Source organism: Mchenga conophoros, linkage group LG14 (assembly GCF_057382185.1).
Source record: "Mchenga conophoros isolate Kocher_MC1m ecotype Shallow Benthic linkage group LG14, M_conophoros_male_GT1.1, whole genome shotgun sequence".
Classification (NCBI taxonomy): Eukaryota; Metazoa; Chordata; class Actinopteri; order Cichliformes; family Cichlidae; genus Mchenga; species Mchenga conophoros.
The window spans coordinates 40,000,253-40,020,339 of NC_140539.1; the positions used below are offsets into that span (position 1 = coordinate 40,000,253).

The 20,087-nt window shown below is 42.8% G+C and overlaps 4 protein-coding genes across 4 annotated transcripts in view; 1 reads left to right on the forward strand and 3 right to left on the reverse strand.

The window, feature by feature from the left end:
* The window catches only part of LOC146560418 (uncharacterized), a 358,436-nt gene that overhangs the window by 51,694 nt on the left and 286,655 nt on the right, over positions 1-20,087 (reverse strand). The gene's annotated exons all lie outside the window — the stretch shown is intronic.
* The window catches only part of LOC146560420 (olfactory receptor 52K1-like), a 37,837-nt gene that overhangs the window by 11,524 nt on the left and 6,226 nt on the right, over positions 1-20,087 (reverse strand). The gene's annotated exons all lie outside the window — the stretch shown is intronic.
* On the forward strand, positions 7,235-8,746 carry LOC146560421 (olfactory receptor 6E1-like). Its single transcript, XM_085245177.1, has 3 exons — positions 7,235-7,898; positions 7,986-8,125; positions 8,711-8,746. Exons 1-3 carry the CDS (start codon positions 7,235-7,237, stop codon positions 8,744-8,746), a joined length of 840 nt encoding a protein of 279 aa, XP_085101303.1.
* LOC146560422 (olfactory receptor 4B13-like) lies at positions 16,190-17,116 on the reverse strand. Its single transcript, XM_085245219.1, has one exon. The coding sequence runs from the start codon at positions 17,114-17,116 to the stop codon at positions 16,190-16,192; it is 927 nt and encodes a 308-aa protein (XP_085101345.1).

Genomic DNA, 20,087 nt, shown 5'->3' on the forward strand with positions numbered 1-20,087 from the left:
GTCGTAGCTACTCGGTGCTTGTTCGGAAGTTTAGGGGTTTTTTTCGCTGTAAAAAGAAGTTTTCTTCCCACGCACAGCGGACACTAATGTTTTTGTCACTTTTTATGGAATCAAACTCAAAGTAAGGTCAGTACTTCCACGCTTTAAACGCTGCACGCTCATACTCTCTCCTGCACTCGATATGTGATCCATTGTTGATCTGCACACAGCTGTTGTCACGAACGTCGCACTCGCTTATGTCACTGTCGTGAGACATTCTCGCAAAAAATCACGGTTTTAGTAACGCAGTAACGCAGCGTTACTACGGGAAAGTAACGGTAATCTAATTACCGTTTTTGCAATAGTAATCCCTTACTTTACTCGTTACTTGAAAAAAGTAATCAGATTACAGTAACGCGTTACTTGTAACGCGTTACTGCCCATCTCTGGTGGGAACTAATGTCCTCCGTGCCTCCAGAAGCCACCTCCAGACAACCTATGGCCAGCAGTTCCTTCTCAAGGTCAAGGAGACTCATCCGGAGTGGTACACCTCCCTACTAGAGATTGGGAGCACTGAACAGTGTGATATGGATGACACAGTGGGCCCCGTTGTTTACACTGGCCGTAAGGTACACATTCCAGCAGGGAAAGAGATGGATTTAATGTGCAAAATAAAAGCCGGACCGCAAAGAAAGACTTATACAGACCTAAATGAAGGTCACCCCTCCCTGCAGCTCACCCAAGACATTCCGGTTGCCAGAGTTCTTGCTGATGTAAAGAAAGGACTTGCCACTATCACCCAAGATGGCGCCAGTGTGTTCGGTTTGCCGTCTCTGTCTACGTCCTTGTCTTCTGTTGTTTTTTGTCCTTCTGCTCATATGCTATTCTGGTGGCTTTGCTTCGATTTCCTATGACCGGCTGACTCTTTTAAGTCTTCGCCCACTCCATACTTATGGGCTGGACCCCTACAGGCCGGAACCGTGTTGGAGCGTCAGTGATACCATCTCAACATAGATGGATTCTCGATCTGGTTCACGCTGTTTACTTTTAGACTGCTCAATCATCGATGGATTTAACCTGCTGAAAGTCAAGCATACCCAGCCCTTCCAGTGACCTGCTCGTCGGCTCGACTTTTATCATGAATGACTTTTTTACCACTACGGGTCTGGATTTACTGCTCCTGACAGAAACCTGGATTCGTCCTGGTGAGTCCTTTCCCTTTTCTGAGCTCCTTCCCCCAGACGGTGCTTTTTTCAGCTCACCGAGGCTTTCGGGTAGGGGTGGAGGACTTGCGGTGGTCTTTAGGAATAAATTCCGGATACGGCAGCTGCCCTCGCCAATGTTTGCTAGCTTTGAAGCACAATTATTGGAACTTGCTGGTCCCCCCACTGGCTCTTTGTGTTGTGGTCTACCGTCCTCCGAAATACAACAAGACTTTTATCAATGATTTTGCTGACTTTTTAGGATCTATTTGCTTAAATTATGACCGTCTTCTTATTGCTGGTTAACATTCATATCTGTTGTAAAGACGACAGGCTTGCCAAAGACTTTCTGGTTTTAGCTGATTCTTTTAATCTTACTCCGAGGGTAAATGCTCCAAAACACTCTAAAGGTCACACACTTGATTTGGTTTTCTCTCATGGATTGGACATTGGTGTCAGGGACACTAGCAACATTGGGATTTCTGACCACTTTCCAGTCATTTTTCATGCTGATCTATACGAAACTGATCTGAACCCTGGGGGCCCTCGACGCCTTGGCCGTTTCAGTGATCCTGGGACTGTGGCTGAATGTGTCTTTCTCTGAATCTGTTCTCCCTGATACGGATGGCATCACACAGTCTTTATTTGATGACTTTGCCAACTCCCTACTTGCTATATGCACCTCCATACTGGACTCTGTGGCCCCTTCAAAACTGAAATGTCCTATATGCTGTTCCCGACCTTGATTAAATGACTCTACACGTGCCCTACGCCATACCTGCCACCAAGCTGAGAGGCGGTGGAAAAAGGATAGGCTCCAGGTGTCCCTTGTCCCAGCTGCTAAAATGGCTAAAGCGGCTTTTCTGTCAGCCATCGTTACGAATAATAGTCATAATCCATGCGTTTTATTCAATATTTTTAACTCCTTGGTTAACCCTTATCCTGAAGCATTGTGGCTGGCTTCTTCGGCTCTTTGTGAGCAGTTTTTAAATCACTTCACTGATAAAATCTCCACCTTAAGAGCCTTAAAAGCTTCGGGGATGTGCCAAGCCCCCGCTTTACGCTGCTCTATGACACTTGCTCAGTTTGAACCAGTGTCACTTCCTACCCTTAAGGGAATTATTGATCATCTAAAAAACTCAAATTCTGTTCATGACATTCTCCCATCTCGCATTATTAAGGAGGGATTTAATGTAATTAATGCAGAGGTCCTTCCCTGCCATGCGGGTACCTACTCCTCTTCCATTGCCCCCGTTATCTGTGGTGTCCCTCAGAGGTCTGTGCTGGGTCCTATGCTGTTTTCTCTATATATGTTACCCCTTGGTCGTATTATTGAAAAGTACAAACTCTTTTATCATTGCTACGTGGATGACATTCAAATTTATTTTGAATTGACCGAGGATGATACTTAGAATAGAATAGAATAGAATTCAACTTTATTGTCATTGCACATGCACAGGTACAGGGCAACGAAATGCAGTTTGCATCCATCCAGAAGTGCTTTAGTGATATAGATATATTACAATATATATTAGCAATAATATAGATATGTGAGTATATTACAGAAATGGGTCTATTATGGTATGTTATAATGTACACGGTATGAAGTATGTTGTGAATGTTCTATAACTATAAGTATGTACAGGCTGTAGTGAGTACAAGCTATGTACAGGCTATGAACAGGATATAAATATGAAAAACTATACAGAATATGAAATAAATAACTTTACAGAAATCTGAGATATACAGCTATACAGAAATGGGAACTATGCAAGTTGTAAACAGTTGTAGGATTAAAAATTATCGAATGTACAGAATGATTATTTACACAGAGCTATACAGTAGTGCAGTTAAGATAAGTGAGATATAAGGTGGATTTGAAGCAGGCCGGTACCACAGCGTGGGCCAAGGACAGATTGAATATGTCTGTGAGCACTCCTGCAAGCTCCCCAGAACACGCTCTGAGAACACGCCCGGGGATGCCATCAGGACCTGCAGCCTTGTGGACATTGATCCTGTTCAGCACCGCTCCTACATTGGTGGGGGAGAGAGTCAGAGGTTGGTGGTCTGGCGTCATGTCTGCTTTGGTTGTGGTTGTGGGGTTCCCTCGCTTAAAATGAGCATAAAAGTTGTTGAGCTCGTTGAGGAAGGAGACATCAGAGGATGCGGGGGAGGGTTTGGTGGTCCTGTAGTCTGTAATGGTCTGGAGTCCTTGCCACATGCGTCAGGGGTTGGAGTTGGAGAAGTGTTCTTCTACCTTCTTTTTGTAATGGTGTTTGGCTTTTTTGATGCCCTTCTTTAGATTAGCCCTGGCTGTACTGTAGGCGTGTGCATCTCCTGACCTAAAGGCGGTGTTGCGGGCCTTCAGGAGGAGACGAACATCCCGGTTCATCCAAGGCTTCTGGTTGGGGTACATGGTGATCCGTTTCTGGGTGGTGACACTGTCTGTGGTTTTGGAGATGTAATCCAGTACAGATGAGGCGTACTGGTCCAGGTCTGTGTGGGTGAACATATTCCAGTCTGTGTTTTTAAATCTGTCCTGGAGCACTGCGTCTGTCCCCTCTGGCCACACTTTAATTGTCCTCACAGCAGGTTTCACAAGTTGGATGAGTGGTGAATACCGAGGTGTGAGGAACAGGGAGAGATGGTCCGATTGCCCAATGTGGGGGAGGGGTGTGGCTTTGTAGGCTCCAGCCAGGTTGGAATACACATGGTCTAAAGTCTTGTCTCCTCTGGTGTGGCAGGAGACATGTTGGTGGAATCTGGGGAGGACTGTCTTTAAGTTGGTGTGGCCAGCACCCCTATGGGGCTGTTTGAAGCAAATCGTATGCCCTTTGGATTACAGAATGCTCCCTCCTCCTTTCAGAGACTCATGACCTGCTGCTTTGGTGATATGAACTTCACCCACCTTCTAATCTATCTTGATGACCTCATCATATTCTCCAAAACCTTTGATGAGTATCTGGAAAGACTGCAGCTGGTGTTCGATCGGCTTCGGGAGCATGGCGTGAAGTTAAAGCCTTCTAAGTGCCAGCCTGTGAGAAAGGAGGTTCAGTATTTGGGTCACTTCGTGTCTGCTGAGGGGATCTGGACAGACCCAGAGAATATCAGCAGGGTGAAAAGTGGCAGTGGTTTGCATCATATCTATCTAATAGACTCCGATTTGTTCATGTAAATGGAGAGTCCTCTTGTCATGTTTGGTGCTGTGGCAGGCATGATGTAGGACCCAAATGCAGGCTCATAAACAGAAAAGTAAACTCAAAGAGCTTTATTGCTGCACATGCAAGAGCCAAATATAAAAGTGCTAACCCAAACTAGAAACATGGAACTAAAATTAGGAAACTGGGAAAATTACAACGGACAGAGGAAAACACAGGGCTTATATACACACCACTACCACTCAGTAGTGAGGGAATAGGAAGCAGGAGAGAAACACAGCTAGGACTAATCTGATGTAACAAAGTGAGGAGGAAGCAAAACTGAAAACCCAGGACACAAGACCTTCAAAGTAAAACAGGAAATACAAGATAGGCACAGAGAAACCAACTAAACAAGGAGACACAGCACACAGGAAAGACAGAGTGAACATGAATCACAGAGACAAGAGTACCAAATGAGACATGGAGACATGTCTAACTGGGGAAACGCAGCAGCTCAAATGGAGACTCATACACCAGCATTTCACCCACATTTGCAACTAAAACAGACCTGCAATACAAACTTATTCGGGAGCAGTGTGTGAATAGAAAGTCTGACAATATTGAGCCCACCCCCCAGTTTTTAACAAAAAGACTGATTACACAACAACAGCAGTGATGGTGACACTGGCACAGTTTAACGTTGAGGCGGAGTCTGTTTATGCACCATCACGAGTAAAGAGGCGGAGCTGTTACTGGTTGAGTGAAAGAAAACAGTCACAGTCCCTGTGATCACCATTCAAATCTTTACTTGGTAAAAGCTTGTGTGAGTCCATCAACAAAGCCCCTGATCAACAAACTCTGACATGAAGAAAAGCGAACTCTGTAGCTGCTCCATCCACCGCTGTTCATTTTACAAATAATCTGCAGCAAAGCTCCAGAAGTTGTATTATAGGGAGCCCCGCAGGGGACATGGGAGAAAAAAAATTAAGACGGACTTTTGCGAGATCTCGCAAAAGTTTTAGCCGCATTCTTCGGAGGCCGCCAGCTCAAAGCCGACCGGGAGGTCAAGGCACGATGTGCCGCGAGAGCGGTGTTCCTCCTGGCTGTAGTAGGTCTCGACCTCCCGTTAGCTTCGAGCTAGTGGGTGTCAGATCTCCGAAAACGTCGGAGCACTTTTGCAAATATGTGATGTCTTGTAAACCGAGCAGGTATCTGACGTTTACACAGCTACATTCATGCCTCAAAATATCTTAAAAGTGTATTTTGTGACCCAGAAAGAGTAATATTACAACTAAGTAGCTGCCGCCATTGTTGGAATTCAACTTTTGCGAGATCCCGAGTTTGTTTTGCAAGATCTCGGAAAAGTTTTGCGAGATCCCGAGTTTGTTTTGCAAGATCTCACAAAAGTTTTGCGAGATCCCGAGTTTGTTTTGCGAGATCCCGAGTTTGTTTTGCGAGATCCTGAGTTTGTTTTGCGAGATCTCGGAAAAGTTTTGCGAGATCCCGAGTTTGTTTTGCGAGATCTCACAAAAGTTTTGCGAGATCCCGAGTTTGTTTTGCGAGATCCCGAGTTTGTTTTGCGAGATCCCGAGTTTGTTTTGCGAGATCTCGGAAAAGTTTTGCGAGATCCCGAGTTTGTTTTGCGAGATCTCGGAAAACAAACTCGGGATCTCGCAAAAGTCCGTCTTAATTTTTTTTTCTCCCAAGTCCCCTGCGGGGCTCCATAGTATTAAAATACATGAATGAATTGATAACTTAGTCTGATGCATGTTTAAATTACACAGCCTAATGAAGCCTGAAGGACGCTGTCCAATTTTACATGGAAGCCATCAAGGGGGAGCCTAAAGGGGGGCATGCGGTGTACTAGACCATATTTCTTTCAAGGTGAAATTCTATTAAATAGTATCTAAATTAAATTGTGGTAATATTTAAAAATATAAAAATTAAAGCTTTTTTCAAAATCTAATAAAGCCATTAAAAATGTACACGGGCCAGTAAAACTCTGAGTCACTGACCTGAGGGATTTTAGGTTGGAAACAGAATTATTGTTAATATTAATGAAGGTATACACCATCATAACATTTGTTTTCAGCATCAAAGCACAGGGCAAACTTCACAATGCTGACACACTCGCTTTTCTTCATTGCAGCCATCACATTCTCCTTTAAAGGACACGAACAGACTCAAACTCATTTATTCAGGCACACATTTAAACAAGCATGCACACATATAAGAACACAGAGTAAAGATTCATTTGTTGTGCCTTAGTCTAGGCTGCACATTTATCTTATCTTATTTGACCCTACTTGAAAGTATTTATATATTTTTGCATTTAAGAAAATGTTTTATTTAAAAAATTGAATCTAATAATGACACGTGAATCCAAATGGGTTGTTTTGTTTCTTTTTGACAAATGAGCAGTTAATTTTGAAAGACCTGTATTTTTTTTAAATTAATCAATTACTAAAATAATTGATAATTGCAGTCCTACTATGAACCACTAAAAATATTTTTAAGAAAGCACAGTAAAATGTAGGACGACGACCATGCAACATTCAGCATTTATTTATTTGTTTGTCTGCCAATAATAAGACATGAATATTAACCAGTGTGACCTTTCATAATGAGGTCACACTGCTGTGGGCGTCTTCTAAACGTTTTAAAGAAGCCTAAGCAGAGTTTCAGCGGCTCCAACAGGCTGAAGCTGACTCAGACTCACTGAACGTTTCAGGCTTTGAGTTGTAAGTTGTGACTGGTTGTTGTTTCAAATTGGGCTTCAAATTTTAGTTCTACGTCATGCGAAACAAACACAAGTTTGAAAGAGCTGCCTCACAGCTTCCAGTCAAGTCAACACCAAAATGCAAAGAACTGTTTTTTCGTGTGAACAATAGTAACTGAATGAAAACAAGGCTCATGAAAAATTCCACACAGCTTTCAGATTTCATACTTGGTGCCTACTTTGACGGTGGGACTTTCAGGTACTTATATTTCACTATTGTCATGTCTCTGTATGTGTTTATATTTGGATCTAATCTCCTGCTGATTGTGGTTATCTGTGTGAACAGAAGCTTACATGAACCTATGTACATGTTTCTGTGCAGCCTGTTTGTGAATGAGCTGTATGGTAGCACAGGGCTGTTTCCGTCCCTCCTGGTTCAGATCCTCTCTGATGTTCACACTGTTTCTGCTCCTCTCTGCTTCCTGCAGGTTTTCTCTGTCTACTCTTATGGAAGTATAGAGTTTTTAAACTTAGCAGTCATGTCGTATGACAGGTATCTTGCTATCTGTTGTCCTCTGCAATACAACAAACTGATGACATCTAACAAAGTTACTAAACTCATTGTAGCGGTATGGTCACCACCACTTCTTGTGAATTTCCTGACACTGCCTTTGATCGTTCCTTTAAAACGGTGTGGAAACATTATAAACAAAGTGTACTGTGACAACCATTCCATCGTGAAGCTGGCCTGCTCTGACACCACACTGAATAACATCTATGGACTCACTGTTAGTGCCTTGTCAGTCTTTGGGCCTTTAATTGTAATCCTGTACACCTACATGAGGATCCTGAAAGTCTGTTTTTCTGGATCCAAACAGACTCGACAGAAAGCCGTCAGCACCTGCACGCCTCACCTCGCTTCTCTGCTCAACTTCTCCTTTGGAGCCTGCTTTGAAATACTGCAGAGCAGATTTAACATGAACAGTTCACCAAATATGTTGAGGATATTTCTATCACTTTACTTTCTGACATGCCCACCGCTCTTCAACCCTTTAATGTATGGACTGAATCTCTCCAAAATCCGTGTAACATGTAAAAATCTTATAACACATATAATTTGTTAGTATGAACTAATACATTTTGAGATTTTTCTTTATGTTATTGGACCATTTTATCTAACTGTGTAAGTTTATAGTGTATTATAGTATATAATATACTATTATAAGTGCTATTAGTATATTTACTCATACTGAACTCCAACCTGATTTAGTTTTGCTAATACAAACTCAGAATTTATTGTACTAAAGTGAAGCTGTATGAAACTTCTGTGTATAACTTTAAATTGTTTATAGGGTCAACAAAATTTAAAAGCATTTTTTTCACAGTCCTGGTGACACATTTTTAAAAGATATATTTTTACAAAATGACTCCTGAGTTCATCAAAATATATTTTAAACCTATATTAAAATGTATGTTTTCTCCTTTAATCCTTCCTGTCGTGTTCGATTTACAACTTAAAACACCCATAAATATTGTGTTTTACATCTGATTGCCCCAAGGCCTTATGACATCCTCCACACTATGCACTTGAACATATAAAAGTGATCAGCACCTCTTTCAGTGAATTTTGAGTGTTTTAATCAACTTTGTTACACCTGTGGTGTTCCCAGTCAAAAGTGATCGCCATAGGAAATGAATGGGAATGAATGGGAGTGGACAGTCAGAGGAGAAGAAGCACGTTGGATTTTCATGAGTAAAGCTGCACTACCACTGGCATCTGGGGAAGAGAACACCATTGGGACTTTTTCACATTTAGAACTGTTTTTGGGGCACTGTAAATAAAATGTACTGTGTCCAGTCAATGAGAGACCGATGCCTGGGTCCTTTCTTCCCGCTAACCTTGACATTTCAGGGCTCTAGAGTGAGACCAATTTTTCAATGGTGCGACTAAAAAACATCCTAGTTCGCACCGGTGAGACCAACTGTTTGAGTAAAGAAAAAAAAAAGGAAAAGTTTCCGCAACTCTGAAAGTCTCCGTGTGGTCAACCACAGACACACATTATGCCACTATCGTGGTCTAAACCAATCAGATATAGTCAAGGGCGGGACCTCTCTGATTGGCTGTGGTCCAGTTGAAAGTGCAGGTGGATAGAGAGAGGTGAGTAGCTTGAATGAAGCGATAAAGCTCAAAAACTATTTCAACAACCACCAAACAGCAAATAAGAGCAGGTAAACGGGTTCCACACAAAGACGTACGCCTCAGAATCAGCGTTCTCTTTCTCGGCTTTCTCACCTGACGGACCGTACACGGACACACCGTCGGGGCTGAAAGCCGACAGCTCACTGATTCTGATGTGTCGGCGGGTCCGCACTTTGTGTTTACGTCTTTTTTGCGCTAGAAAAGTGCACATGTAAAACTGCGGTTTTAAGTGACGCGGTTGAAAAACAAGTTGGCAAAAAGTTGGTCTAGAGCCCTGCATTTGAGCCACATGTTCAAAAATGAGGAAAAGTTTAGTATGAAGTTTTAATAGTAGTAGTATAAGCTTTGCACAGTAATTGAGCATTCCTGATGAACCTCTTTCTACACAATCATGTTTAACTAGTTCAGCCATGAGCTCATAACCCCCCCACCCCCCGCCCACACAGGAAAGACATTGAATAAAATATTTCTGGTGGCCTTCAGTGGATAAAGATGTGTGTCATGAACCAACAGGTTCGCCCAGGAAAGTGGACCCAAAAGTGCAGACAAACACGGGCGAGGAATGCTTACAGTGACATTTATTTAAAAAAGGTGGTCTAAAGTGACGAGGGGGCCCAAAAAGGCTGGTTGCAGGAACGAGGAAGAGGTCAGAGAGCCGAGGGAATATTCTGTAACAGAGGGAGAGGTAGTTAAAATCGGAAGAGAAAACTAGAGCTTAATAACTAGAAACTGGAGAATAGTTCGCTTTACTGTGCCAGTCTGGGTTAGTATCACTGAGGGGAGGGGAGAGAGGTCCGTGGAAAGCATCTGGAGGCTCTCAAGCTGAAGCGTGGAGGTTAGAGAGCAGGCGGGCGAACAGGCTGGGAGACAGGGACTGTCCCAGTAAGGTGAAGCCAGGGTTGAAAGTCCGCTGAATGAAGGGAAGACAGGAATTACTCCAAGAGATAAATCACACAAGGAAAACCACAAAGGGAAACGTCATTTACCACCGAGAAGAGTAGAACAAACTGGCGAGGAGGAGCCGGTTGAGTCAGCTGAAGTAGGTCTCCCACTGATTGCTCGCAGCCGAGGCTCAGTTGAAGCACTGAAAGGGATGGCTCAGCAGCCACAGAAGGAAACCCCCTCCATGTACTCCCACGGACCAGGACAGCGTGAGAGAATATGTTTCAGCCTGCACCACTTGTGCCCAAATTAAGCGCCAAGCTCTACCATCTTGTGGTCTCCCGCAGCCACTCACAGTCCCACGCAGGCCCTGGTCTCACGTCACACTTGACTTTGTGACCAGTTTACCTCCTTCAAATGGCAAGATAGTAATTCTCGATATAGTTGACATGTTTTTCAAGGCCGGTGATTTCCTAGCCCTACAAAAGATTCCCACAAAGACAGCTAATCTTATGGTGGAACATGTTTTGGTGCTCCATGAACTCCCTTTAAAAATGGTGTCAGATCGTGGTCCCCAGTTTCAAATTCAAATTCAAATTTTATTTGTCACGTACACAGTCATACACAGTACGATATGTAGTGAAATGCTTGGACAACTGCTCGTGACCTAAAGAGAACAAAAAAGGAAAAGGCTATGAATAAGATAGGAAATAAATATGAAAAATTAAAAAGGGTAAATTTAACTAGGAAGGAATAAAATATAAATTAAGGTTAAAAATGAAATAACTGTACAACACAAATTAGAATGAAGGGTAAATTTAACTGGGAAGAATAAGATAAAGATAAATATATAAATTAAAGTTGAAAATAAAATAACTGTACAACAAAATACACAATATAGAACTATATAAGAATGTATGAAGAAATCTAAATATAAATAAATATATACACAATAACAGCAGCTGTACAAGTATTAACTGGAAATGAAGAATATAGTGACCAGTGTTGTGCAAAACCAAAGTCCAGAAAGTCCAGTGTGTGTGTAAGAACCATATGTGTGGGTCAGTACTGTGTGGTGGTGTGATTGAGAGACCGTATCGCCTGCGGGAAGAAGCTCCTCCTCAGTCTCTCTGTGTTGGTCTTCAGGGAGCGGAATCGCTTTCCTGACCTCAGCAGAGAGAACAGTCTGTTGTTGGGATGGCTGAGGTCCTTCACGATCTTCCTGGCCTTGGTCCAGCACCGCCTGCTGTAGATTGAGTGCAGGTCAGGGAGCTCGGAGCGGATGGTGCGCTCAGCTGACCGCACAACCCTCTGTAGAGCTCGTCTGTCCTGCATGGTGCTGTTCCCGAACCAGGTTAAGATGTTTCCCGCCAGGATGCTCTCTATGGTGCAGGAGTAAAAGTTCCTGAGCACCTTGGAGGGCAGTTGGAAGTCTCTCAAGCGTCTGAGGTGGTAGAGACGCTGTCGGGCCTTTTTCACCACGGTGTTGATGTGACAGGACCATGACAGGTCCTGCGTGATGTGAACTCCGAGGTATTTGAAGCTGTCCACTCTCTCCACTGGGCACTCGTTGATGGGTTGCCATCAGTTGGGGTCTCAAGTGTGGAGGACTTTCTGTAGCACGCTGGGCGCTAAGGTTCGTTTGAGCTCTGTGCTCTATCCCATAATCCTCCTTCTAACACACGTGCCCAGGGTAGACTATGTCTTTTTGAAGCCTCCCTCGAGTACCAGACTTCATGTTTCCAGCTGTGGAGCAGGACCTGGGCTTTCCCTCCATCCATCATCTACAAAAGATTAACTGAGTATGGGAATGCACCAGGGTAGGGCTGCTCGATATAACGATTTAAATCGGATGATGATATAAAAATGTCTATCGTTTCATTTCACGCTAACGTTTGTTTCGTGGTGTCGCAAAATAAGCTGTTTACGGCAATATTTGTTCATGGTTTTGATGGTCACTGTAGTTATTATTAATTTCTTAAAGTTCTCTCTTTCTCTTATATTTTATATAACCACTACGGACGCACAAGCCCCTGTTTTTATGCGTTGTGGTTAGCAACAACGATGGTAGCACCACCGCGTGTCCGGTTGTTTATTTTCCACGTAAACCTTTCACAATAAAGCTTAAGATCCTGTTGAGACTTTTCAAAATAAACTGAATCACGTGAAAGAGCAGATTATTTACGGATGAGAAGTAAAAAAGAGCCGCCAGGTGCTAAAAAATAAACCTTAGACTCAAACGTTAGAACAGCTTTTCCCCGCAGCACGCCGTGTAATAAATACTCACAAAGAAAACGGCGGCCGTTACAACTTATGTCTAAAAATGTATCGTTTCATGCATCGGTTAAAACACTCGACTCCAGCTACACGACGCGCAGCTGGAAACACTTCACACAAGTTGAGCTGCCCGAGATTCACAGAATTTACAGGAAATGTTACATTTTTGTGATTTATATCGTTATCGGACGATAGAATTCTTATATCGGGATATGAGATTTTGGTCATATCGCACAGCCCTACACCAGGGTACTGTGGCAACGCACGGCTGAGCAGAACCATTACCTGCCAGATCGGAGGGACCCTGGCCTCATGGTACACCCTGAGGTGACCCTGAATCCTCCCTTAGTTATGCTGCAATAGACGTAGGCTGCCGGGGGATTCCCATGATGCATTGAGTTTTTCCTTTCCAGTCACCTTTCTCACTCACTATGTATTAACAGACCTCTCTGCATTGAATCATATCTGTTATTAATCTCTGTCTCTCTTCCACAGCATGTCTTTATCCTGTCTTCCTTCTCTCACCCCAACCAATCACAGCAGATGGTCCCGCCCCTCCCTGAGCCTGGTTCTGCCGGAGGTTTCTTCCTGTTAAAAGGGAGTTTTTCCTTCCCACTGTTGCCAAAGTGCTGCTCATAGGGGGTCATATGCAGTGTTGGGGAGTAACGGAATACATGTACCGCCGTTACGTATTTAAAATACAAAATATGAGTAACTGTATTCTGTTACAGTTACCGTTTAAAAAGGTGGTATTCAGAATACAGTTACTTTGTTGAAATAAATGGATTACACTGCGGTACTTTCCTGTTTCATGTTGTCGGGGGTCAGGACTGTTTGGGTTTTGTTTGACAGCTATGTGCTGTTGTTCCAGGCGGCAGCGTTACGGTTGCCATGGTTACAGGGCGACGCTCTCTCTCTCTCTGCGACTGTGTGTTTCCTGGGTGAGAGAGCGCCTTTTCGTTGTTGTTGTTGTTGTTGTTGTGCTAAGCTAACAGGCAGAATGCTACAAGCATAGCTCTAAAGAATGTAGCATCATGGGCAGTGTAGTCCGTGCTGCAGGGAGAATGGACTGCCATACACGTTATGGGTCTGTGAGCGCGAGGAGGGAGAAAAAAGGGGAGTGGAAAGGTACGAGTTGTCATCGAGGAAAAACGGGAGCTGGAAGCATGTAAATATAATAATAACCACTGCAGCCAAGAAGAGTGCCTGACGAGCCCAGCTGTAAGTAAGCTATTAAGACTCGACTGTACACTGTGTTCGTGTTTTCCTCCGAAAACAATAAGTTCCGTTGGAGCAGCCTTTCAACGCCTCTCTCTGTCTCAAAGTTGACCCACACAACAAAGTAAAGCTATTTTTCGGCTACGAGCCGACAGGGACCCCGCCGTATTAGTCAGAGGTCCCTTTACTACAGTTCGGAGTCGCGGACCTTCAGTAATAGTAATAAATCACACAGCAATAGTACATTCACGTTGTTGTAAAAAGCACGATAATATATTAAGTAATCCAAAGTATACAGAATACGTTACTCTCATTGAGTAACGTAACGGAATACGTTACAGAATACAGTATTCTGTAATCTGTAATGGAATACATTTTAAAAGTAACCTTCCCAACACTGGTCATATGATTGTTGGGTTTTTCTCTGTATCTATGAAGCGCCTTGAGGCGACTTATGTTGTGATTTGGCGCTATATAAATAAAATTGAATTAAAATTGAATTGAAATTGAATTGAATGGTACACACAGTGTCAGAAGGTCTGGATGTCTGCAAAGGTTATTGTACTGCCTCTGCTATGGTTGGGTAGTCAGCTAAACTCCTTCCCCACATCAAGACTCTGATGACACGATTCCCGGTTCACAGGTTTATTGACACAGGGAAAGGTGAAACTGTAACAAACCACAATGCTACCAAAGGCATAGGATGTATGTGGATGCCACTGGATTTATCTGGCTAAGGCCACCATGCTGCACATGCCTTCTCCTTAATTCACAGACTTACTTCCTGTTTACCGACGACATCATGTCCTATTACAGACTACAGGTTTTAAGGTGGCACCAGAGAGTTACAATTGCATATTTAAACATTTACCAAATCCAAGAAAACAGTCTACCTTAAAAACTTTTGATATCAGAACAGTTATCACTTTAAATCTATTTTCTAGGAAATTAGCCCTCCGGCTCATATGAAACATCAGTGCTTAGTCCTACAGCGTTTAGTCTCAAACTGATTGCGTCTCTGAAATTCGTCCTACAGTCCACATGTCCCAGATTAAGCCTTTCAGGTGCTCTTCCCTTACAGTCATCTTCTTGTGCATTAATCCTTTGCACTCACAGTTTTTTTTAAAGAGTTTTTACAAGAATTAGCTTATTCCTCCACAGTGTGTGACAAAATCATGCTTTACAAAGGAGTTTTCTTTCTCTAGGCAATATCAAAGCAAGTTGCTTAACTGCAATTTAAAAAAAAAAGAGTCCTGTAAGACTTTCTGTATTTTTTTTACATGTATGACCAAAAATACTCTTTGATTTTCAAATGGTAAATGTACTGCCTCTTATACAGCCCCTTTGTACTCTAACTAAGCCCACAAAGGGTTTTACACAACTTGCCTCATTCAGTCATGAACACCTATTCACACAAGCACCTCTTTCTATGTTCTTATAAGTGAGTTCTGACATTTCCACCAGTCTTGAAATAGACAAAAACAGAACTGAATGACAGCATGCACACTTAGACATTTATTGGGGAAGATGATGTGATATTATATGATAGAATAATAATAATATAATATATATTATTATCTGTAAGTGAGCTCATCCATCTATTAAACATTCTCACAATAACTCCTGCACATAATCTTTAGCACACTGCAGATGGACAAAGGGCAGACAGTGTTCTTTGTCCAGAGACATTGCTTTCTCCATACAGCACTGCCATGGACACCAGTGCTGTTCAGATCTCTCTTAAAGCTGGATCTATGAACAGTGGGCAAGAGGGAGGCCTTATCTTCTTAGGAATTACTCAAGGTTCGTCTTTACATCCACCAGGTGACTGGAAACCCTTCTGAGAATTTGATTACCATTTTTTAAACACCCCAATAAAAAAATCTTCTCACATTTGAAAATGTAATATCATCTACTTTTGTAAACTTTCCCTATTAAGCAGACAGTTAAGAGTGACACTAGTGGATGTTGAGAGATTAAGGAGTGAACATTCAGGATGAGACTAGCAATGATGTAACCACAGACTGAGTTAAATGCAGCTGTGAGTTGAGTGTTTAAAGTAGCTACCAGTGGGAGTAAAGGATACTGCTGGTTAGGCCATGATAAAGTTGATAAACAAATAATAAGGTTACTTAGGCAACTAACGCCTCGCATGTTTACTACTAATTGTCAGTCAAAACATGATGAGCAAACAGCAATTTACTTTATGTTTGTATTTTAGAGTTTGTTGCTAAGTCTCTCCTATGAGGATAATGATAGCCTTGAATTTCCTCTTTTTGAATTTCCACTGACTGTGGCTTAAAGTTCAAACTCTTCAAAGATACCTTTGCACATTTAAATCCTGTGGAGTAATGCTATGTCCAAGTTACTCAGAAATCAGATTTTTCATAGTACGATACATTTTCTCAAAGATTGCCGTGAAGATCTAACTTCATTCAGTGTGCTAAAAATGATCAGGACATGTAAAATACTGATTGCAATGCTGTCTCGTATACTAAAGTACAGACATGGAACATGCATTAGGCACTAAATGTACATTAATGGGTAAACTGGGATGACAAAGTACACACAACTATTTTATGTTTGTTATCAGGCTTTTACAGATGTTGCGGATTTTGGTCATTTTCAGGCCGTACATCACAGGATTGAAGAGCGGCTGGCATGTAAGAAAATATAATGATAAAAATATGCGCAGCATGTTTGGCACATTTTTCATATTAAATCTGCTCTGTAAAATTTCAAAGCTGGCTCCAAAGGAAAAGTTCAATATGGAAGCCAGGTGAGGCGTGCAGGTACTGATAGCCTTCTGTCTCGTCTGATCAGAACCAGAAAAACAAACCAGCAGAATCTTCATGTAGGTGTAAAGAATGAAAAGCAAAGCACCAAAGATCATGCTAAAAGTAGCAAGGAGGCCATACAAGTTGATCACAGTGGTGTCTGAGCATGCCAACTTCACAACAGAGTGTGTGTCACAGTATACTTTATAAATTGTGTTTCCACACAGCTGCAAACGTGAGGTCAAATATAATAAGGGAGCCATTGCAAAACAAGGATAGAACCACGTTGCAGCTATAAGTATGGCGATTTTTTTTGATGTCATATGTGTGTTGTATTGCAGAGGACAGCAGATAGCAAGGTACCTGTCGTAAGACATGATGGCTAAATTTAAATATTCTACAGCCCCATATATATGAACACAGAAAACCTGCAGGAAACAGATACCGGTAGAAACAGTGTGAACATCAGAGAGGATCTGAACCAGGAGGGACGGAAACAGCCCTGTACTACCATACAGCTCATTCACAAACAGGCTGCACAGAAACATGTACATAGGTTCATGTAAGCTTCTGTTCACACAGATAACCACAATCAGCAGGACATTGGAACCTACAATGAAAATATACAAAGCAAGAATAACAAAGAAGCACAAGTTAGTTACATGTCCTGTGTCAAAATAGCCAGTAAGGGTGAAAAAGGAGACCTGTGTGGTGTTTATCATGATTGTTCTTTGGATTTAGAACAATTGACTGGTTCATCTAAAAAACTTATTAAACTATCTTTTGTTATAGAAGTGAAAAATTAAATATGTTTAAAGTTGGAGTGAAATGGGCCATCATGCAACCTAAATATCAACTACAAAGGAAGATAAGTGAGTGTAATAACACTGAAGAGTTTCATTTTCAGGCAAGTTAAAAAGTAAATAAAGGTTAGTTCAGAAATAAGTCACAAAAGATTTGTGATGTGTGGTTTTGATCATTAGCCTGCTGTGCTTTGGCTCCTGTCCCAAGTGAGCTTAAACTCTACAGGCAGCTTCTTATAAAGAAGCTGGGGGGGCGTGTTCTGGCGAGCTTGCAGGACTGCTGACAGACATATTCAACCACGCTGTGGTACCAGCCTGCTTCAAATCCTCCTCCATCGTCCCCATACCCCAAAACTCCAACCCATCAAGCCTCAACAACTACCACCCAGTAGCACTCACCCCCATCATCACTAAGTGCTTAGAGCAGCTGGTCCTAGCACATAGGGCTGCCACGATTAGTCGACTAGTCACGATTACGTCGACCATCAAAATTGTCGACGACTGATTTAATAGTCGACGCGTCGTTTGAAGCTTTGTAAGATCACAAAAGACGCAGGAATAAGTAGCAGGATTTAAGAGTGTAATAACGGACTGAAACAGAAGATGGCAGCACTGCATGTACAAGGATGCCAGCTGCCGTTAAACCCCGAAGAAGAAGAAGAAGAAGAAGCAGCTGTGTCCCAGAATTCATAGCGCAGCCCAGCTCAGTTTCCAACAATGGCGGCAGCTAGTTAGTTTTAATATTACTCTTATTATTCTTTCTGGGTCACAAAATAAACGATTAACATATTTTCAGGCGAGAATGTAGCTGTGTAAACCTCAAATATCTGCTCAGTTTATCAGGACACCACATATTTTCAAAAGCGCTCCGACGTTTTCGGAGACGTCTGTTACCCACTAGCTCGATAGCTAGCCGGGGGCTAGGCTCACTAACGCCGTGAGAACACCGGACTCCCGGCAAATCTTTTTCAAACCCACCGCCGTCTTTCGCTACTCAGGTTAAACATGATATATGAGTCACTTAGATAACTTAACAATGTTATTGTTTTTTTTTTTTTAGTATTTTATTTGTTCCTGAGTAAATCGGTTTGGCTGAGATTAAAGTTATAGTTTTTACACAGCTGAATAAACCACAAGCAGACAGCTGATTATCAGAAGTGTGAGATGCTCCAGAGTTTACTCCGGTGTCCTGTTATATTTTAGATAGCAAGTTTATTAAACTTCACCGAAACAATCTGCAAACTTCATTAAACTTTAATAAACTATCATCTTGTCTTTATTTTTAGTTAGCACCTTAAACACTTAAAGCTGTAAGCTAATGATAGTTATATAAGAGCAGATGCTGCTGGTGCAATAAGCTGTACGTTGTACGTCCAATGGATGATGATCTGATTAGTCGACTAATCGCAAAAATAATCGGTGACTAGTCGACTATCAAAATAATCGTTTGTGGCAGCCCGACTAGCACACTTCAAATCCTGTCTCCCCCCCACTCTGGACCCCCACCAATTCGCATACCGTCAGAACAGGAGCACAGAGGATGCAGTCTCCATTGCACTGCACTCTGTCCTCTCACACCTGGACAACAACAACACCTACACCAGAATGCTGTTTATAGACTTCAGTTCAGCGTTCAATACAATCCACCCCTCACAACTCATCAGGAAACTGACACACCTGGGCATCAGTTCCCTCATGTGCAAATGGTTACTGGACTTCCTGACCAACCGCCCCCAACATGTCCGGCTGGATAACCGCTGCTCATCTACAATCACAATGAACACCGGTGTACCACAAGGCTGTGTGATGAGCCCTTTCCTCTACTCCCTCTTCACCCACGACTGCAGACCTGCTGATGGTTCCAACACCATCATTAAGTTTGCAGATGACACCACGGTGATTGGCCTCATCAGTGACAACGATGAGGCCGTCTACAGGGAGGAGGTGGATCGTCTGGCTGAGTGGTGCGACAGAAACAACCTGCTGCTTAACACCGAGAAGACCAAGGAGCTCATCGTGGACTACAGGAGGAATGCGCACCCACATCCACCCATCCACATTAAGGGGACGGCTGTGGAGCGTGTGAGCAGCTTCAAGTTCCTGGGAATCCACATCTCCGAGGATCTCATCTGGACGACCAACTGCTCCAAGCTGGTCAAGAAGGCTCACCAGCGCCTCTTCTTCTTGAGGACTCTGAGGAAGAACCACCTGTCCTCAGACATCCTGGTGAACTTCTATCGCTGCACCATCGAGAGCATCCTAACCAACTGTATAACAGTCTGGTACAGGAACTGCTCTGCCTCGGACCGGAAGGCTTTGCAGAGGGTCGTGAAAACTGCCCAGCGCATCGCCGGAGCACCACTTCCTGCCACAAATGACATCTACAGGAAGCGGTGTCTGAAAAGGGCTGGGAAAATCATCAAAGACCCCAGTCACCCATCACATGGACTCTTCACCCTCCTGCCCTCTGGGAGGCGCTACAGGAGCCTCCGGACTAAGACCACCAGGTACTGGAACAGCTTCTTCCCCACAGCCGTCAGACTCCTGAACTCTGCCTCCTGTCATCTGACCCATGTTAACACATGCTAACAGTAGTTGGCAGTTGGCAGTAATGTTGTGTTTTACCAGTGAATGTTCAGCACTAACTGCCGTGTGTTGTTTGTGATATTTTGAGAAAATAAATTCACTCAGTGATGTGCTTTATTAGTCATTAGCCTAGACGCTAATTAGCGCTAGCTAACCGCTAACGTTAGCTTGTTTCGTTCTGCTTTGCTTTGCATAGTAACAGGTCATAGCATCTTCTAATTGTAAGAATGTTTGCTTATATCAGCTCACACGGGATATTTTGTGTTTGTTTACAGTTTTACCATTCATCCATTCATGTATTTCA